We start from the raw sequence: 17,980 nt of genomic DNA, 5'->3' as shown, positions 1-17,980 counted from the left end.
TGTTTAGTGCTGTATAAATTTCAAACGATTTTAAAGATGAAAACACTTGTTTGAATTTTTACTGGAATGATTTTTTAGACTTCGAATTTGCATTAGTTTTAGTTATCAAGTCGCCTAATCAAGATAGAGAAAGTGGATAATGTACCATTCAAAGAATCATTTTTTTTTTTTGAGAATTATTGAGATTTTGAAGAAAATTGGTAAACATTATCAAATTCATTATCATTTTTTCGGTATTTTCTGAATATTTCGTTTTTGTTTTGTGATCCGCGGTTGAAATTGTCGAGAAATCATTCCCCTTCAATTTAAAAATAGGCAAATATACGTACTTGAGCTCAACATAAGTTGCCTACTTACTTAATGTAATGCGGTAGGTTCCCTATATGAAACACCGAGTAGATGCGAGTAGGTAAAAAGTACATAATAATAATTGACGAAAGAAACTGAAGTCTTTATATTTGAATACGAATCAATCTAATAATCTTTTCTCAACTCGTGCTTCAAGTTTTCCCAAAACTCTGTTCTTTCACCGTTCAATTTGCCTTCTATCAGTCTGCTTTCGCTGTTTATTTGCATGTAACATGGTTTATCAACCGTTGAAGGAGCCCAGTAAGCTTTGAGTTCTTCAGTATTAGGATTACTGTAAGAAGATAATAGTGTTAGGTGTTAATAATGCAGGCAAATTATTTCTCATGGGGTTTTTTTGGTGGCGAATGAACACCCTGTGAATTCAAATTTTTTGTTTCTGTAAGTAGGTAACTCTACCCAGTTTTAGCGAATTTTGCGATCATTTTCGTGAAAGTACGGATCATTTGTACTGTTTCTTTGGTGAGTTTGCGGTTCGGCTCGTCTCCAGCCAAAACTATTGGGGTCCAATAGTTGAAGTCAGTTGCGTGAAACGTTCCTGCAATTTCAAGTATAATTAATTATAAGGCACTATTCCAAAATTTTCTATCTTGCATTTTCGTTCAAATTCCGTGGAATTTTACCGAGCTTACGATTGTTTAGGTTTGAGTGTTGATAACAGAAAAGTGTTTTTGTAGTTTTTTTGTGCCATATTGTAGAGTTGTTTGAAAAATTCCTGGTTTCCCCTCCGCATAGGTACACCTATGTATGTCTAGTTCGTAGGAATTATAAACTATATACCTTATCATGAAGTTGTGTTGGAAAAATTACGACAATAATTTTTCACCATTTTTAGTAAGTATTTATGAAAAAAATGTACGATTCAATACGTTTCGCGTTTGGATGGTTGGAAGTTTTGTATGAAAAAAAATAGTTAGCCCCAAAAATCATGCCATTTTTTCAATTTTATTTTATTGCGAAAAATCCCTCCTGTAATTTTTGCAGCTTTGAAATATGTACGTACCTTGTACGGGTTCCTCGAACAGCACATTTAATTTCTCTTTTAGGCTGTTGGCATTTCCTTCGAAAGTAAATTTGTAAACGTAAACAGACTCAGGCAAATCCTTAGCCATCACATTGAGCAAAGTGTTGTATAAGTCTGAATTAGCTAGATCTGTATAAACCTAGAATCACAGGTGAACGATTAGGTACATGATTCAAACATAAATCACTGTTTTAATCATATTCATAGACTTACGTCAATTAATATTGATAAAGGAGCCGACTTAATGTTTTGTCCTTTCCAGTAGAAATCTCCGGATCGTTTTTTAATGTATTGAATCTCGTCATCGGTGATGTCGTATCCCCATCCGTAATGGTTGTTACGAATTGATCCTATAAAATTTGTCATTGTGGCTTGACGCATGCCCCCTAAAGTGATAACGACGAAGCGGATAGAAATTAAACTTTTCCCCGTAATTTTGAAGTACCTAGGTAATAAGTAAAATACGAGCGATTAAAAATCAATTATTTTTACTGCAGAATGCTGCCACAGATTCTTTTTCGCAGATTCCATAAAGTACAGGTACTCGAGCTGTTGATGGTATGGATTTGCGGAAATGTTCGGGATGCACGCCGTTTTCTCGATGGTCTACAGTGGGCATGAAAGGTGATACAGGAAATGGTGTACCTATAACCTGCGTTGTTAGATGAGTGAGGTGATTAATCTATCCTATACAAGGCTACATATACAGGGTGTCTGGTGAGTGGATGTCAAAACTTCAGATTTGGATAATAACCGAGTTCGACTTGAAAAAAACGTTATATGGGACAAGTTGCCTGTATTTGAAATTTAAGGGGCAACTTCAGATAAACGGATTTTTGACCGTGAGAATTGGTAGTACTTTGGAAAATGAAAAAATGTTGTCATTACGAATTTTTGCCCAACTTTGAAATTGAAGCGGTCAGACATATTTTAAAATGAATACCTAAATTTAAATGCCTATTCCTGGCCTCTTCAATTTCAAAGTTAGGTCAAAATTTGTCCATTTTCCAAAGTTGTACTACAGAAGGTCAAAAACACAATTTCCTCAAATTTTCATTTCAAAACATTTCTAGCCTGTTCAATTTCAAAGTTGGCCAAAACTTCATGATGACAAAATTTGTTCATTTTCCAAAGTACTATCCATTTCCAATACGTTTTTCTTGTGAGGTAGCATCATACCTTGTAACATTTACGTGTTTCTTCTAAAATGATCTCTGTCTGCGTTTATGTGATGACTACCCCCAAATGTGGTACGAGTATATCTATCTATGAACTCGCAGTACGAGGCCCCTTGCATCATGCTGAGAGAAGCTCTCATCACTGCACAAGTTAGCTTCAACTGATCGACTTTGTTCAAGTTGCCATACTTGGGTAATCTGACTTGTAGTAAAAGTCGGAGTACTCACTAGGCTGATCACCAGAGCTGTGGTATCAAAACGATTTTGGGATTGGATTTCGGTTTTGGGTTCGACATTTTTTCATTTCGGGTTTGCTCTTCTGAATTTTCATTTCGGTTTCGGGATTTGTTTTGGGATTGAAAAAATTGTTTCGGTTCCGGGTTGAATTGATTTCGGTTTTGGGATTTCCATTTTAACCAATTTTAAGCTCAAATTGACTAATGGACCCGGCAAGAGTTTAAAAAAATGGGTGGTTTTGACGTGCAAAATCCAATGGTGTAATTAGTGTAACGTTTTAAACGCATATTTTGCTTAATTCGTCAAGTAATTTTTATCATAATCTGAATGATTCGACGATAAATAATGTAAAATTACTATTTATCAAAATAAAATCGCTGCAAAAGGGCAAAAATTGAAATCCCAAAACCAAAACAAAATCATTTCAGTTTTGGGATTGTTTTGGGTTCAAAATTATATCGGTTTTGGGATCAAGAAAAATAATGACTTTGGTTTTGGGATTGGATTTGAATCTGGATTCAATCTGTTCCGGTTCTGGGATCGTTTCGGTCCCACAGCTCTGTTTGATTTGATCACCTCTTGAGCCCTAAATTGGTTGTGTCATAATTAAGTATATTGCAAGTATGTTGGATGTTGATTTGGTTTATTCGCAAGCATGATTGTTGTTTCATAACAATCGGCTAATTGTAGATTCTGGACTGATTAATTAATTCTACTGTGAACCTAGAGAATTGGTTCAACCTTTGGTGCTTTCAAATGTGTAGTCCTTGACATATGGTAAGGTACAGTTTGTTATGTTAAGTACATCTACAATCTGTGTGTTAATTCTATAAGGTGTATATTTGTAAATATATCGCAAATACAGTGAAAGCTCGTTATAACACTTTGGGTTATAACGCTGATTTCCTCTGGTCCCTAGACAAGTATAGGCAACCCCATTTAAACCAATGTAAAATTAATCGCGATATAACGCTCATGATCAATTATAAATCGCGTTTTAATGCTCTAAGATTCAGGAAAAATCACATTTTTTTATAATTTTTGACAACAAAAAACCAATTTTTTGCAACAAAAAAGCTTATTTTTATGTAAGAAATCCTCACTTTTAGAAAATTTTGGCCACGACAACATTTTTTTTTGAAATTTTTGCAGTTTTGATTTTTAAAAAAGTAAAGAAAAACTTTTTGCAAAATTTTGCCAAAAAATATGTGTTTTAACTTGAAACAATTTCAGTTCATACACACAAGTAAAATTATTTTGGCCATAAAAAAGTAAGATTTTTTGATAACCTTATCAAACTTTAATAGAAGCTTGATTACAATTCTTACAAAGAAGGCAGGTAATGTGACTAAGGAACGTGTTTTTTTTTAAAAAAAAGAAGAAATTGTAATGATTGAAAGAATGGAAATTGAATTGTTTCAAACAACTGCAGGTAAATGTTTGAACATTTTTTAATGTCACCAAAAGTTTCATTTTTTTATAAATTTAATTCTCTGCATTTAAGAAGGATTTTAGCGTAAGTACTTAGGTATGTATGTCCCCAGTTGTTCAAATTCAAAATAAAGTTCACATTTACATTTCTTATATTATGCTCTTCTTGCTTTAAAACGAGAATTCGCGGTATTACACCCTCATCAGTGTTAAAACAAGACTTTTGCTTATAACGCGTTTCGGCTTATAACGTTTTTTTTTTCAGTTCTTTGAAGAGCGTTATAACAAGCTTTTACTGTATATGAGTGTAGAAATACCACTTGTAGTTGTATTATTTTATTTACCAGCGCCTGTATTGCGAATAATACTACAAAAGAGTGATATATTGTGTGAATATTGCCTACTCTTCCCATTATAGTATGTATGTATTATTATGTCAGAGTAGCTACACCTGAGATCGTCATATCCCTTCGAGCTATCCGTAAACCATAAGAAAAGTTTATATGAGTTGGGTGTTTCCTGTTTATTCTGATCTATCCTTCTATAAGAATATATGACATCCAATCCTCATCTCATTCATCTATATTCTATATATTAAAATTATGACCGGATTCTTGTGACAGTGAGATCTCAGGAACGGCTGAACCGATTTTGATCGACGAAGTCTCAAAAAAAAGCTTTTGACCCGTAGATGTGCAGGTTTTAATCAAAAGTTCAAAAAGTTGCGCCGTAAAGCTCAAAAAAGCTCAATAATTGATTTTTGTCCATACGTAGCGCATTCGACATGTACACAGTAGTACGTATATTATACCTTGAAAGAGCATCTAAAAAAGTCAAATGTTGAAGAAAAAAGTTCACAAAAAAGTTGTGCCTTAAAGCTCAAAAAAGCTCAATAATTGATTTTAGCCTATACGTAGTGCATTCGACATATATAGAGAAATATGTATATTATACCTTGAAAGAGCATCGAAAGAAGTCCAATGTCAAAAAAAAAGTTTACAAAAAAGTTGTGCCACAAAGCTCAAAAAAGCTCAATAATTGATTTTAGCCTATATGTAGCATATGTCACGTATTCACAGTAGTACGTATATCCCTTTCACTACCGCACCCAAAATCATGAACACACAGTACACACACAGCCCAGGCATAAATTTTGAAAAAAATGAAAAAAAAAATTTGGTGAAATTTCAGCCAAAAATATAGGTTGTTGGTAACACTGCGCGAGCCTAGTGGAATCCCAGTGGTGTTGATTAAACATGGATGAGGCGTTCATAGTTCCGCCACTAACATTTCAAACTGCTAGGATGGCCCATCTCTGAGAAAGAAACATTCAAGTTTGTCACACATATGTGACAGCAGTCTGTGTGTGTGGTTTTGTGTGTCACAGCATGTGTGACTGCGGTAGCGAACGGGATATTATACCTTGAAAGAGCATCTAAAAAAGTCAAATGTTGAAGAAAAAAGTTCACAAAAAATTTGTGCTTTAAAACTCAAAAAAAGCTCAATATCTATAAATAGCAAGGTGTTTTTTTTGTGATCGTTCGTTTGGAAGAACCGCCAAACCGATTTTGTTCGACGATGTCTCATAAAAAAGCTTTTGACCCGTAGATGTGCAGGTTTTGGTCAAAAGTTCAAAAAGTTTTGAAAAAAGCTTTCAAAAGATTCAAAAAGCTCAAAAATTGATACAGTATAAACAAGTGTGACGATGTATACGCGAAAATACGTATGGTCCACCTAGAAAGAGCTTGCCAAGAAATAATTTTTGACCATATTTGTTAAGTTTTATAAAAAGCTTGAAGCTCGAAAAAGTTGAAAAAGCTTTGTACATGATGTAAAGAATTAGAATTCTTCAATACCCCATAAACATTTTAAATTACGTAAGAGGTCTACCCAGAAAGTGCTTGCCAAAAACTACTTTTTGGCCATATTCGTAAAGTTTTGAAAAAAGCTTAAAGCTCAAAAAAGCTCAAATGTCATATTTTCCTTATATGTGAGGGCGCATACGGAAAGGGACCTAACGACCGAGGTCGTAGAGTTTGAATCTGGAGTCAGTTTTTTGGTGGGGTTGTGGTATCAAAACTTTGGAAAGTTCTGATTAAAGCTTTGAAAAGCTTCAAAAAGCTCAAAAAGTTCAAGGCAGTATAAATGACTGTGTCGATGTATACGCGCAAGTACGTATAGTGTACCTAGAAAGAGCTTGCCAAAAAATGTTTTTTGACCATATTTGTAGAATTTTGGAAAGAGTTCAAAGCTCGAAAAAGTTCAAAAAACGTTATACATGACATAAACAATTAGAATTTTTCAGTACCCAATAACTATTTTAATGTATGTATGGCCTACCTAGAATGTGCTTGCCAAAAATACTTTTTGACCATATTCGTAAAGTTTTGAAAAAAGCTTGAAGTTCAAAAATGCTCAAATGTCAAATGTTTCTTATATTATTGTGTGATATGTCGATTGATATGTTTTCGAGGTCGTAGAGTTCGAATCTGGAGTTATTTTTTTGGTGAGGTTGTGGGGTGAGTCATGGAGGAGCTTAAAGCTTTAAAAAGTTCAAAAAGCGTCATACTTCATAAGAACAATTAAAATTCTCCAGTGTCCAATGAATATTTTAAGTATGTATAGTCTCCCTAAAAAGAGCTCCCCAAAAAATACTTTTTGACCATATTCGCAAAATTCTGAAGGAAGCTTAAAGCTGAAAAAAGTTCAAAAAGCTTCAGATATGATGTAAAAATTAGAATACTCCAGTGCCCAATGAATATTTTAAAGTATGTATAGTCTACCTATGTCGAGCTTGCCAAAAAATACTTTTTGACCATATTCGTGAAATTTTGAAGAAAGCTTAAAGCTGAAAATTTTTTAGAAAGCTTCAGATATGACATAAAAAATTAGTATTCTCCAGTACCGAACTAATTTAGAGTACTCATAGTCTACTTAGAAAAAGCTTGCCATAAAATACATTTTGACACATTCGCAGTTTTGAAGAAAGCTTAAATGAAATCCTAAAGCTTAAAAAACATGAAAAAGCTTCATACAATCAGTATTCTCTACTACTCAATAATATTTTAATTTGAAAATAGCTTTTAAACTTTAGTTGTCATGGTTTTTATCAAAAGTTGAAAAGTTTCTGAAGGGAGCTTTAAAAAGTTTTTAAATAGCTCAAAACAGATAAACAACGGTGTTGATGTACACATGAAAAAGTGCTATTTTTAGCACATTGGGTATCAAAATTAATCCTGGAACCATGGTTTCATTTTTTTGAGTTCTGGAGTGGTTATACTTATCTAGCATCTCACTTTTTCATCAACTTATGCAAGTTTCGGACTATTTTGGAAAATCTCTACTGTTATATGTAGGAGTTTAGATTTTTCAACTGAGGGGTTGAATTTTTTTTGTGAGTCCTTGACAAAATTAGAATCACGTTTTAAGGAAATTCCTAATTGCATTTTTGACTCGGAAATCTTGGAATATTTGTGACGTGACCAGCGATACCATACCATAAGTCGGAAAACTTTTTTTTGAGATAATCGCGTTTTCATGGAAAAAGTCAGAAAATATCAAAAAAAAATTTTTTGTCGATTCATATACTATGAAGCCTATACTTTGGAATGGGTGTACCCACCGATCTTAAACACATCGTTTTAGTGGTGAAAAACCGGTTTTACAAAAGTGCTTTTCATAAAAAAATGTCAAAAAAAAAAAAATATTACCTATGATGTAAAACCATTAAAAGATGAAGAAAATCAAAAAAAAAAAATACTGTTCACTGGTTTTTAAAAATGTTACAAAAATAACCCAAACTTTCAAAAACGTTTTTCTCAGAATTTTGGTTTTTGAATTTCAAAAAATACGCAACTTTGAAATTTTGCAAATTTGTCAGATTTTAATATTTTGAAAATCTGTTTGCACCATTGAAAAGAGGAAGAAAAACACTACCAGAAACCACAATAAAACGAAAAAAAATTTGCCGACATATGGTATGGTATCGCTGGTCGCGTCACATTTCTAAAATTGTGTCAAGTAAGTATTTTATTGAAGTATTCTCCAGTACCGAACCAATATTTAGAGTACTCATAGTCTGCTTAGAAAAAGCTTGCCATAAAATACATTTTGACACATTCGCAGTTTTGAAGAAAGCTTAAAAAAGTTCCAGGTCAAAGTTAAGTGAAACTTTGAAATTTTCAGTTATGTGGTATTAGATCCAATCCGATGTGTTAGTTTCATTTCAACTGTAGGAAAAAAAACAAGTATTTTTGGAATTTTTCAGCAACTTCTGCTAAAAAAGTGATAAGTATAGGTAGCCTAATTCGCAATTTTGCCTAAAACTTGAAATTTTTGCCAACTTTAAATGAAACCATGACTTTTCAAGCAATTGTTATAAGAAAGCTGATACTTTTTTTCAATTTTTGTAGAAAAGTAGGACATTATTTTAATGAATGATAAAGCGATGACAGAGTGATGCTTTTCAGGATATTTTAGAGAACAATTTACGCTTTGGGTTATTTTTGATGAAAAAGTAACAATTATTGAAATTTTTGCTTTGAAACAACTTTTTTTCTGTCAATTATTAAAACAGCCATAACCTTTCACAATTTCCGGCAAAAAGCAACAATAACAATGTTAGCAAAAAGCAAGACTTTTTGGGAATTATAGGCGAAAAAAGATACTTTCAAAATTTTCAAAATGAACAATTCACGTCTAGAAGAGGAGCGCAGTATGCGCGAAAAATGGGTTATCTAGTTATAATTAATAGGTACATACCTACCTACCTTTACATTCTTAATTTTTTTTTCAAAATTCGGTGCCCTTTTAAATTTCAAAGATAGGCAACTTGTCCATAACAAAACGTTTTTTTTTTCAAGTTGTACCCAGCTAGGTATATCCAAATCTGAAGTTTTGACATCCACTCACCAGACACCCTGTACATTATGAATCATTTCACCTACTGTGTTGAGTTTTCGATCTGGCCTGTATTCTACAAGTTTTTCAGCTCTTATTTTTCTGTAAATTGAAAGTAATTTTCTTCTATCTGATTTATCAGGTACGTCGTACTCTAGGTTCTCAGCTATTTTCACGCTATTGGTGATATTCTCTTCTTGAGTGCAGCGCAGAGGATTAAAGAAGTAACCACTCATCATTACAGCTTTGTGAAATAATCCTTTGGAAAAAATATCCGCTTTAGTGGAATTTGGAATCGAACCTATCAGGATGTTGAATTGGATACCAACCTTGAGCCCGAGAAGATAGCATCAAATTATGTACAAGTGCAGCTCCACTACTACTTCCTAGTAAAGTCACATTATTTGGATCGCCTCCGAAAACCGAAATATTATCTCTGATCCATTCTAGTCCGAGGATAATATCTTTTAATCCCTGGTTGCCCGAACATTCGTCCAATCCCAGATTCAGAAACCCTACAGAATTCGTTGCAATCGTCATACGTCAAGGAATGAACATGAACCCTGCAGCACCCCCGAGTGGTCGTGTGAAAATGTAGATACCTACCTAGAAAATGTAATCGATGTGCTATGCCAACATATACGACATCTAAATGCATAATATAATCAGGCGATCCATAATGCCAAGTTTCAGGCGAACCGTGACTTAGTCCTCCTGGATGTACAAGGACGATTACAGCCTTTAAAGCATCATTTTTTGAAGGCAGCTGTGATAAAAAATATAAAAGCCCATCTTACACAAAAGTCGAATATTTTATGTATTGGTGGACCTGGTTCTTACACTTGGGGTGTGGATATTGTTATAAAGACAGTCTTCTGAACCGATGATATTTTTCCGAATATACGAATACTGCAAACATCCTTCTTTTTTTTCAACACTAGCGTCTAAAATTCCATCCCAGGGTTTCGCTTTGACTGGGTCCTGATGAAAATGTAGATCATAGACTATAATATTGAGCTTGTGTTAACTCATAGGGTGTGTAAGTTACCTTCAATCGCATTGATCCGCGTGTATTTTGTCCATAGGGGATACCAAAAAATGAATAGTATTCTGCACCGGAGAATTTGGACACTTTCTTGACTCCTCGAACTCTACCCTCGTTCACTGTAACTGTCACTTTTTGCGCCATGTTCAATATTCAATGGGAATCACTTCACTGAAAAAGAATTGTCGAAAGGTGTTCTAGAAATACGGCCTGCTCGTAAGTATATAGTGGACAATGGACATTTCACAATAGAAGCTCATTTTACGAGTGTACTTGTACTACGTATCTATAGAAGGCGTATTACCATTTTATCAACATAGGTACAAGTACGGCTCAATGTTTATACGAAGCTAATTACCTACCAGGAGTTGTCGACTTCGTATTGAAAAAAATTAAAAAGTTGAGTTATTTAAAAGGTTGAAAATTATGTTTGAGCGTTGTTGACCCATGAAGCATAAGTATACGAGAGAAATACCCGTGCAAACATGTCTACTTGAGCCCAACTGAGTTGTATACGTGGTAGATTTAATGAGCTAGGTTACCTATGAAACACCCTGTAGATGTGAGCACCAGCAGGTTTGACTGTGGACCTCCCTCCCCCTCCATCAAAAAAATAACGTAATAAGAAATTGACGAACGAAACCGAAGTCTTTATATTTGAATTTACGAATCAATCTAATAATCTTTTCTCAACTCGTGCTTCAAGTTTTCCAAAAACTCCATCCTTTCGCCGTTCAATTTGCCTTCTATCAGTCTGCTTTCGTTGTCTATTTGCATGTAACATGGTTTATCTGTCGTCGAAGGATCCCAGTGTACTTTGAACTCATCGATGTTGGGATCACTATAACAAAAAATTCACGTGAAAATTAGATATTTTCATCTCCGGTTTCAACGATGAAGACAAGTCATATTTTTTGTACTTCACAATAATAATGCGACTTTTTTTGCATATTTACCCGGTTTTAGCGAAATTTGTGACCATTTTTGTGAAAGTATGGATCATTTGTATTGTTTCATTGGAAAAAATTCGATGCGGCTCGTCCCCAGGTAAAACTATAGGGGTCCAGTAACTGAAGTCGTCTGCGTGAAACGTTCCTGTATCGTCGAGTGTGAAGTGTGATTATATAAAACACTGTACCAAAATTTACGCAATTGTACATTTTTATTCAGTTTTCCTGGCATTTTATCTACCATTTTTACAATGATCAAATTTTTAATGCTAATGGCCAGAAAATGTTTTATTTTTTTAAAATTTTTTGGTGAATTTTTTTTAGGCATTCTCGTAGGTGGAAAATTTTAGAAAAAACAGCTTATTACTTATGGATTTTCGTAGTTTTAGATGGGTTAAAATTTTGCATTAAATTCAAATATTCTGACAAAAATGTTTTCCGATCATTTTTGAAGAATTTTGGAATCTAAATTCTGTCATGATCAGAGCTCGCATATTCTTTTCCTAAAAAACCCTAAATACCTATGCGTTTAAATATTTTTTTTTTGTCTAAAAAATTCCAAAATATGCTCTAAAACGTGAAAATAGTTCACGAACAAAAATGCAATAGGTACACAGCATTTTATTTCATTACCTACAAATTTAGAAATCAAAATGAACTCTGAAAAATGCCTAGCCAGTATTGTATATTATGCGATAAAAAAAAAATGAAAAATGAATCAAATGATCGGTAAAAAATTTTTAATTGAGCAAAATATCCCCTAAAAACCGCTAAAAACGTGAAATATTCTTTAAAAACGCGGAAAACTCCCTTTAAAATGTCTAAATATGATGTGTTATGAAGGGTGAAATAGGCTCATTTTACTGGAAATTTTATGAATCGTGGTTTCGTGGAGATAATTGACAAATTTCCTATCTCCTTTGTGTAAAAAAAAAAATATGTTCGAGCATAAAAATCCCAGCCCTGGTCATAATTTTTGGGATTTTTGGGGAAAGGTGTCATTGAGATTTTGGCAGGAAATCAAAAATTTCTATTAAAACTTTTTAAATTGCATTTTGATGAATTCTGAGTCCAAACTTGAGTCATGATTCTTGAGCTATTTGAGAAATTGTCATAAGACCGATTAGAATGGATATCAATTTTAAGAGGCAATCAAAAAATTTTCCCAGAAGGCCAGAAAACCTGAGAATTTTTGAAAAATTTCAGCTTCAAAAGTTGAATTTTTGGAAACAATTAATTTTTTAGATGCTTTGCAATCGTATCAAAAATTTATGAAAGATTTCTTTACTTAACAGAATGGAGACAAACAGAGAAGTAAGAAGGTATACCGAGAAATTTCTTAAGATGATGGCATTCTTGGAAAAACTTCGTAGATGACAAAAAAAATCGAATTCGAGAGTCAAGGCCCAAGTTGGTGATCAAAATTATTTAAAGGTGTGCAGAAACAGTTTTTGATGGAAGAATTTTGATTTTCTGTCATTTCAGGTCATCTTGATAGGTTACATGATACCTTTTTCAGATATTCATTCTTAAAAGTCACGAATTGATGTTGAGCTTAAAATTTTTCAAAAGTGCTCAAAAACAATTTCGATGAAAATTTTTGATTTTCTGTTGAAATTTCAGTCTACTTGAGTTTTGATAGGTCGAATTACACCTTATTCAGAAATCCCAAAAATGAAGACTCGCTTTTAAGCTCAAAATACTTTGAAATGTGCTCACAAATATTTTCGTTAAAATATCTGAATTTCTCGCAAAATTTCAACCTAAAAGTCGTGTACGAAGTCTTTTTCAAAAATCTCTAAATTCATATTTTGAACCTAAAAGTTTTCAAACATGCTCAAAAACATTTCTATCTGAGTAAGCGAATTTCCTTGTACCGGTTTTGAAGTCACTAATCACGAAACTGTTTAAGAAGGGAATTCTAACGATAATGTTTTATGGTTCAACAAGGGAGGGGGTAGAGGAGGAGGTAAAATCAGTTTCTAAAAGTGTTACCTTGTACGGATTCCTCAAGCAGCACAGATAATTTATCTTTCAACGTGCAAGCGTTTCCTTCGAAGGTGAATTTGTAGACATAAACAGATTCGGGCAGATCTTTCGCCACCACATCGAGCAATGTTTTGTAAAGATCTGAATTAGCCAAGTCTGTATAAACCTAAAACCATAGGAACAAAAACCATTGGAAAAGAAATTATTTATAGAGTAGGTACCTACATATTTCAGGCTTTGAAATAATTGAGCTCAAAATTTGTAATCATACGTCGATTAATATCGGCAAAGAAGCCGATTCTATGTTTTGTCCTTTCCAGTAGCAGTCTCCTAGTCGTTTTTTAATGTATTGAACTTCATCATCTGTGACGTCGTATGCCCAACCATAATGATTGTTACGAATTGATGTTACGAAATTCTTCATTGTTCCTTCACGCATTCCTCCTAAAAAAACAATGATGAGAAAATGTAGCAAACATTTTTTTCGGGGATTTCAAAAATTATAAGTGGGTGTGAAAGCAATCAGTTTGAAGGTAAAATTATCATACTGCAAAATGCTCCGAACGCCTCTTTTTCGCAAATCCCATAAAGTAAAGGTACACGAGCTGTTGATGGGATGGATTTTCGGAAGTGATGAGGATGCACGCCGTTTTCTCGATGGTCTACAGTGGGCATGAAAGGTGATACTGGAAATGGTGTGCCTAAAACCTGTCTTACCAAAAAAAAAAAGAGCAAGGTATCAACATATGTACGTCATACTCCTTTAAATAGCTACACGTGTCTGTTTAGATACATGATAAGCATAAGATAAGTATTTGTTAAATTATCTATTTTATAAATTTTGAATCACTTATTAGAGAAGGGGCGTAAGTCCCAAAAATAAAATTTTACAGGAGAAGGAAAAAACTGTTTTACCACTAAACTTTCGAAAATTTTTGAAAAACGATTGCACCACGAAAAAGTACTTATCAAGCCGAGTATTTTTCACTAATTACATCAAATCTTGAGTTCAGCGCAACCTAGCGAGGTTCGATCGAAGGTTTTGGACTTACGCCCTTTCTCTAATAGATTTTTTTTTGTTTTTTTTCCAAGTTTTTTTGCTGAAAACAGTATATTTTGCCACAAAATGAAATTAAAAGTCAATTAAGTCGTCTTCTGAACCTTTTTATTACTTCAATATTTATGAACATAAGATTTTCGACTTATCTAATTAAAATAAAACCAACATCTCAAACGTTAATTTCGATGCATAGTAAAGTAGTCAGGATTACGAAAACCTTTTTTTTTCCTTCGGTTTTGGTTCGCAAAAATCATCGTCACTAGCATGATCTGACATTATTGTAGTGTTTAAATAAAGAAAAATTATTCAATATAACAACACAAAATTTAGGATGCCGACTGTTATCGAATAAATTTAAGTATACAACCACCATGAGAGATCCGGGATGAAAGCAAACAGCCAATCTGTTTCATATTTTAATTTGCTATAGTGTAGTTCCAAAAACATCCGTACCTATTTCAAGTAGAAGAAAGCGCATAGATAGGTCCTGGACTTACGCCTTTTCATCAATAGGCAACATCCGTAGTGTGTTATATGGGTACCATGTTTCCGCAGGAAGAGAAACGGCGCAAGTCCGTACCTATTTCATGTAGAAGAAAGCGCATAGATAGGTTCAGGACTTACGCCCTTTCTTCAATAGGCAACATCTGTAGTGTGTTATATGGGTACTATGTTTCAGCTGGAAGAGAAACGGCGCAAGTCCTCGGACTTGCGCCGTTTCTCTAATAGATGAAAACTTTGGTGCTATCAAAGTAGGAGTATGAAGCATGGACTTGCGCCATTTTTTAGCATAATGTGTGTCGACATGAAAGGAGTCGATTTTAGTGAAAAAACGATTTTTGCCAAAACTGTGACTTACGCCCCTTCTCTAATAAGTGATTCAAATTCGCTTCGTTACCATGTTAATTTTTCTGTCTGGTCTGTAAGCGATCAAGTGCTCTGCTCCTATTTTTCTGTAAATCGAGAGTAATTTTTTTCTATCTGATTTATCGGGCACGTCGTACTCGAGGTTTTCAGCTAATTCGGCGCTCATGGTCATATTCTCTGCCATGGTCAGGCGTAGAGGATTGAAGAAGTAGCCACTCATCATTACAGCTTTGTGAAATAATCCTTCGGAAAAAATATCCGCTGTAGTGGAATTCAGAATCGAACCTATTAGGATGTTGAATTGGATACCAACCTTGAGCTCGATGAGACAGCATCATATTATGTACAAGTGCAGCTCCACTGCTGCTTCCTAGTAAAGTCACATTATTTGGATCACCTCCGAAAACGGAAATGTTATCTCTGATCCATTCTAGCCCGAGGATGATATCTTTTAATCCCTGGTTGCCCGAACATTCGTCCAATCCCAGGTTCAGAAACCCTACAGAATTCGTTGCAATCGTCAGACTCGAAAGTATGAACTCAGGAGAACCCTTGAATGGCCATATGAAAATATAGGTACCTACCTAGAAAATGCAATCGATGTGCTATACCAACGTATAAGACGTCTAAATGCATAATATAATCAGGCGATCCATAATGCCAAGTTTCAGGTGAACCGTGACTGAGTCCTCCTGGATGTAGAAGGACAATTACAGCCTTTAAAGCATCATTTTTTGAAGGCAGCTGTGACAGAAGATGGCTAAATATTCATAAATGCTAATCTTACACATACTTAATTCGAATATGTATTTTGTATGTTGGTGGGTCTGGGTTCTTACATTTGGAGTGTGGATATTGGTATAAAGACAGTCTTCTGAACCGACGATATTTTGCCGAACATACGAGTACTGCAAACATCCTTCTTTTTTTTCAACACTAGCGTCTAAAATGCCATCCCAGGGTTTCGCTTTGACTGGGTCCTGAGGAAAATGTCGATCGTAGACCATGATATTGAGTTGGTATTAATTCAGGTAGAGTAAATTACCTTCAATCGCATCGATCCGCGAGTATTTTGTCCATAAGGGATACCAAAAAATGAGTAATATTCTGCTCCGGAGAATTTGGACACTTTCTTGGCCCCTCGTACTTTACCTTCGTTCACTGTAACAGTCACTTTTTGAGCCATGTTCAATGCACAATGGGAATTACTTTACTGCGAAAAAAAAAGTGCCGAAAGGTGTTCTTGAAATACCTAATGTGTATAAGTTTCGGGTATTTCGGAGTATTAGCGTATTTTATGAGTGTACTATCTGTAATGTTACCATTTTATCACCATCAGTACAAGCGTTTCGCAATGTCTATTCGTGATTATCTGGAATCGTTGACTTCGTATCGAAATGAGTGAAAAAACATTATTTTGAAGGTTTGAGAATTTCATTAAAGTTTCGCTAACCTTGAAAAGTAGGTACGTATAGGGAAACTTGAAAGATTTTGAAATTTATGATATTTTGTTTGGGGGGGGGGGGCTGTTTTTTGCAGGTATTTTGAGCAGTGCTGGTGAGAATTTGATTTTTTTTTTAAATAATCGAGTAACAAGTGAATGTTTTGGAGTAATTTTCTGAGCTTAGCAGGATTTTTGAATGGTTTGCACTATGAAATAAATTATTATCATTATTATTCGTTTTTACCTCCCATTGATCCGAGTATTTTTATTTGATTTCTGGGCGTGTTTCTTTGATCACATTGGAGGGTTGGAGTGTCTGCCTTCTGAGGTGTGTTCGTCCTTGGCCAGGTTTACGCTGTTCAAGAAACATAGGCAGTAGATATTCATAAAGAAACAATATCGAAGGCATATTCGATCTAATAGCATTAGGCACCCTGAAAAAAATTTCAAAAAAACATAATTTTAGGCTAATTTTCAGTTGTTGGAAAATTTCAGTTAGAATTCCTAGTGACATAATGATGTAGGTATGCACTTACTTTTGTGACTGTTGCTGTTTCACATCTCTTTCTTGCTGATAGAATGATTCCTCTACACTCTTGGTCATTTTGAATGTTATAATTGATAGAACTTTTTCAAATTCGATCAAAAAAAAAAATCACCGAGAACTTCAATCATTTAAATTTTATTGCGAATTGAATCGCCACAAATGATGTCAACTCTGAAATATTTCACTCGGACGAATTCTTATTGTGTTTTTCACGTGTTTACATTCACCATCGTCATGAAATTACTGACTTTGAGAAGCAAAAAGAAAATAATTCCTCAGCCCGCTGGCATTTGTCACCCGGACCGAAAGCTCGAGCGATAAACATGTGATTAGAAGTCTTCTTTTCTATCTCCTGGAGTGAGTGTATTATTATGCGTCGTACTTCAACCCATGAGTGAAGATGTTCGCTGCTTGCTCAAACAGCAAGAGGTGGAATCCTGTTGAGGTCACGGTGCAATGTAAAATTTAAAACGGGTTTAAAAATGTGTAAAGTTGCATGATATGCAAAAAAAATGTATAGGATTTTGATAATAAATACCTACCTACCTACCTATACCTATCTATAACAACGAGCCAGGTGATATTTTCTAGAAATTCAGCGAGAATGCATGATAACAGTTGTGACGTACTTATTTGTGTAAGTTCACTAGAAGCGATTGTTGAGTAAGCTCGCATTTTTGTTTAGGTTTTTTGACCTCCAAAATCGGGATTCAAAGTTCATGTACAATTATTATAGGTAGGTACGAATTGAGTTACATTATTATTAGGTAGCCTAAACTCAGAATTGAAGGCGCTAGAGTGTTTAAAAAATTTAAAAGCAGGCACCTATTTCAAATTCTGTGTTGCAAAATTTTTAGAAAAATTTGAGCGCCTTCGATTGTAAGTTTAGGTGAGTAATGAATCGCAGAATTTTGAATATTCTGCTCTTCCAAATAGAAGAAAT

General features: G+C 34.3%; 2 protein-coding genes across 4 annotated transcripts; both read right to left on the bottom strand.

Annotated features, from left to right (window-relative positions):
* Window positions 1-430: 430 nt before the first annotated feature.
* Window positions 431-10,470, bottom strand: LOC135837154 (esterase FE4-like). The gene is made up of 10 exons (XM_065352334.1): window positions 10,184-10,470; window positions 9,976-10,116; window positions 9,742-9,901; window positions 9,465-9,650; window positions 9,183-9,394; window positions 1,883-2,042; window positions 1,604-1,776; window positions 1,370-1,529; window positions 766-904; window positions 431-640 (listed from the first exon to the last, which is right to left on the bottom strand). Exons 1-10 carry the CDS (start codon window positions 10,322-10,324, stop codon window positions 475-477), a joined length of 1,638 nt encoding a protein of 545 aa, XP_065208406.1. The 5' UTR covers window positions 10,325-10,470; the 3' UTR covers window positions 431-474.
* Window positions 10,471-10,809: 339 nt separating this feature from the next.
* On the bottom strand, window positions 10,810-17,496 carry LOC135837156 (esterase E4-like). 3 transcript variants are annotated; one of them, XR_010557146.1, is made up of 12 exons: window positions 17,027-17,496; window positions 16,735-16,924; window positions 16,092-16,259; window positions 15,886-16,026; window positions 15,631-15,790; window positions 15,360-15,545; window positions 15,078-15,289; window positions 13,668-13,827; window positions 13,391-13,563; window positions 13,126-13,285; window positions 11,137-11,312; window positions 10,810-11,021 (listed from the first exon to the last, which is right to left on the bottom strand). XR_010557146.1 is itself a non-coding variant. In XM_065352335.1 (12 exons), exons 3-12 carry the CDS (start codon window positions 16,230-16,232, stop codon window positions 10,856-10,858), a joined length of 1,638 nt encoding a protein of 545 aa, XP_065208407.1. In that variant the 5' UTR covers window positions 16,233-16,259; window positions 16,735-16,924; window positions 17,027-17,496; the 3' UTR covers window positions 10,810-10,855. The 3 variants fall into 3 exon arrangements, 2 of the variants coding, with proteins under 2 accessions (XP_065208407.1, XP_065208408.1); XM_065352335.1 differs by having other exon boundaries at window positions 11,137-11,275; XM_065352336.1 differs by having other exon boundaries at window positions 11,137-11,275; window positions 16,092-16,207.
* Between the last annotated feature and the right edge of the window lie 484 nt (window positions 17,497-17,980).

Source organism: Planococcus citri, chromosome 2 (assembly GCF_950023065.1).
Source record: "Planococcus citri chromosome 2, ihPlaCitr1.1, whole genome shotgun sequence".
In the NCBI taxonomy this organism is placed as follows: Eukaryota; Metazoa; Arthropoda; class Insecta; order Hemiptera; family Pseudococcidae; genus Planococcus; species Planococcus citri.
Note: the sequence above shows the minus strand (reverse complement) of the source record. Positions and strands in the feature narration are given on the sequence as shown.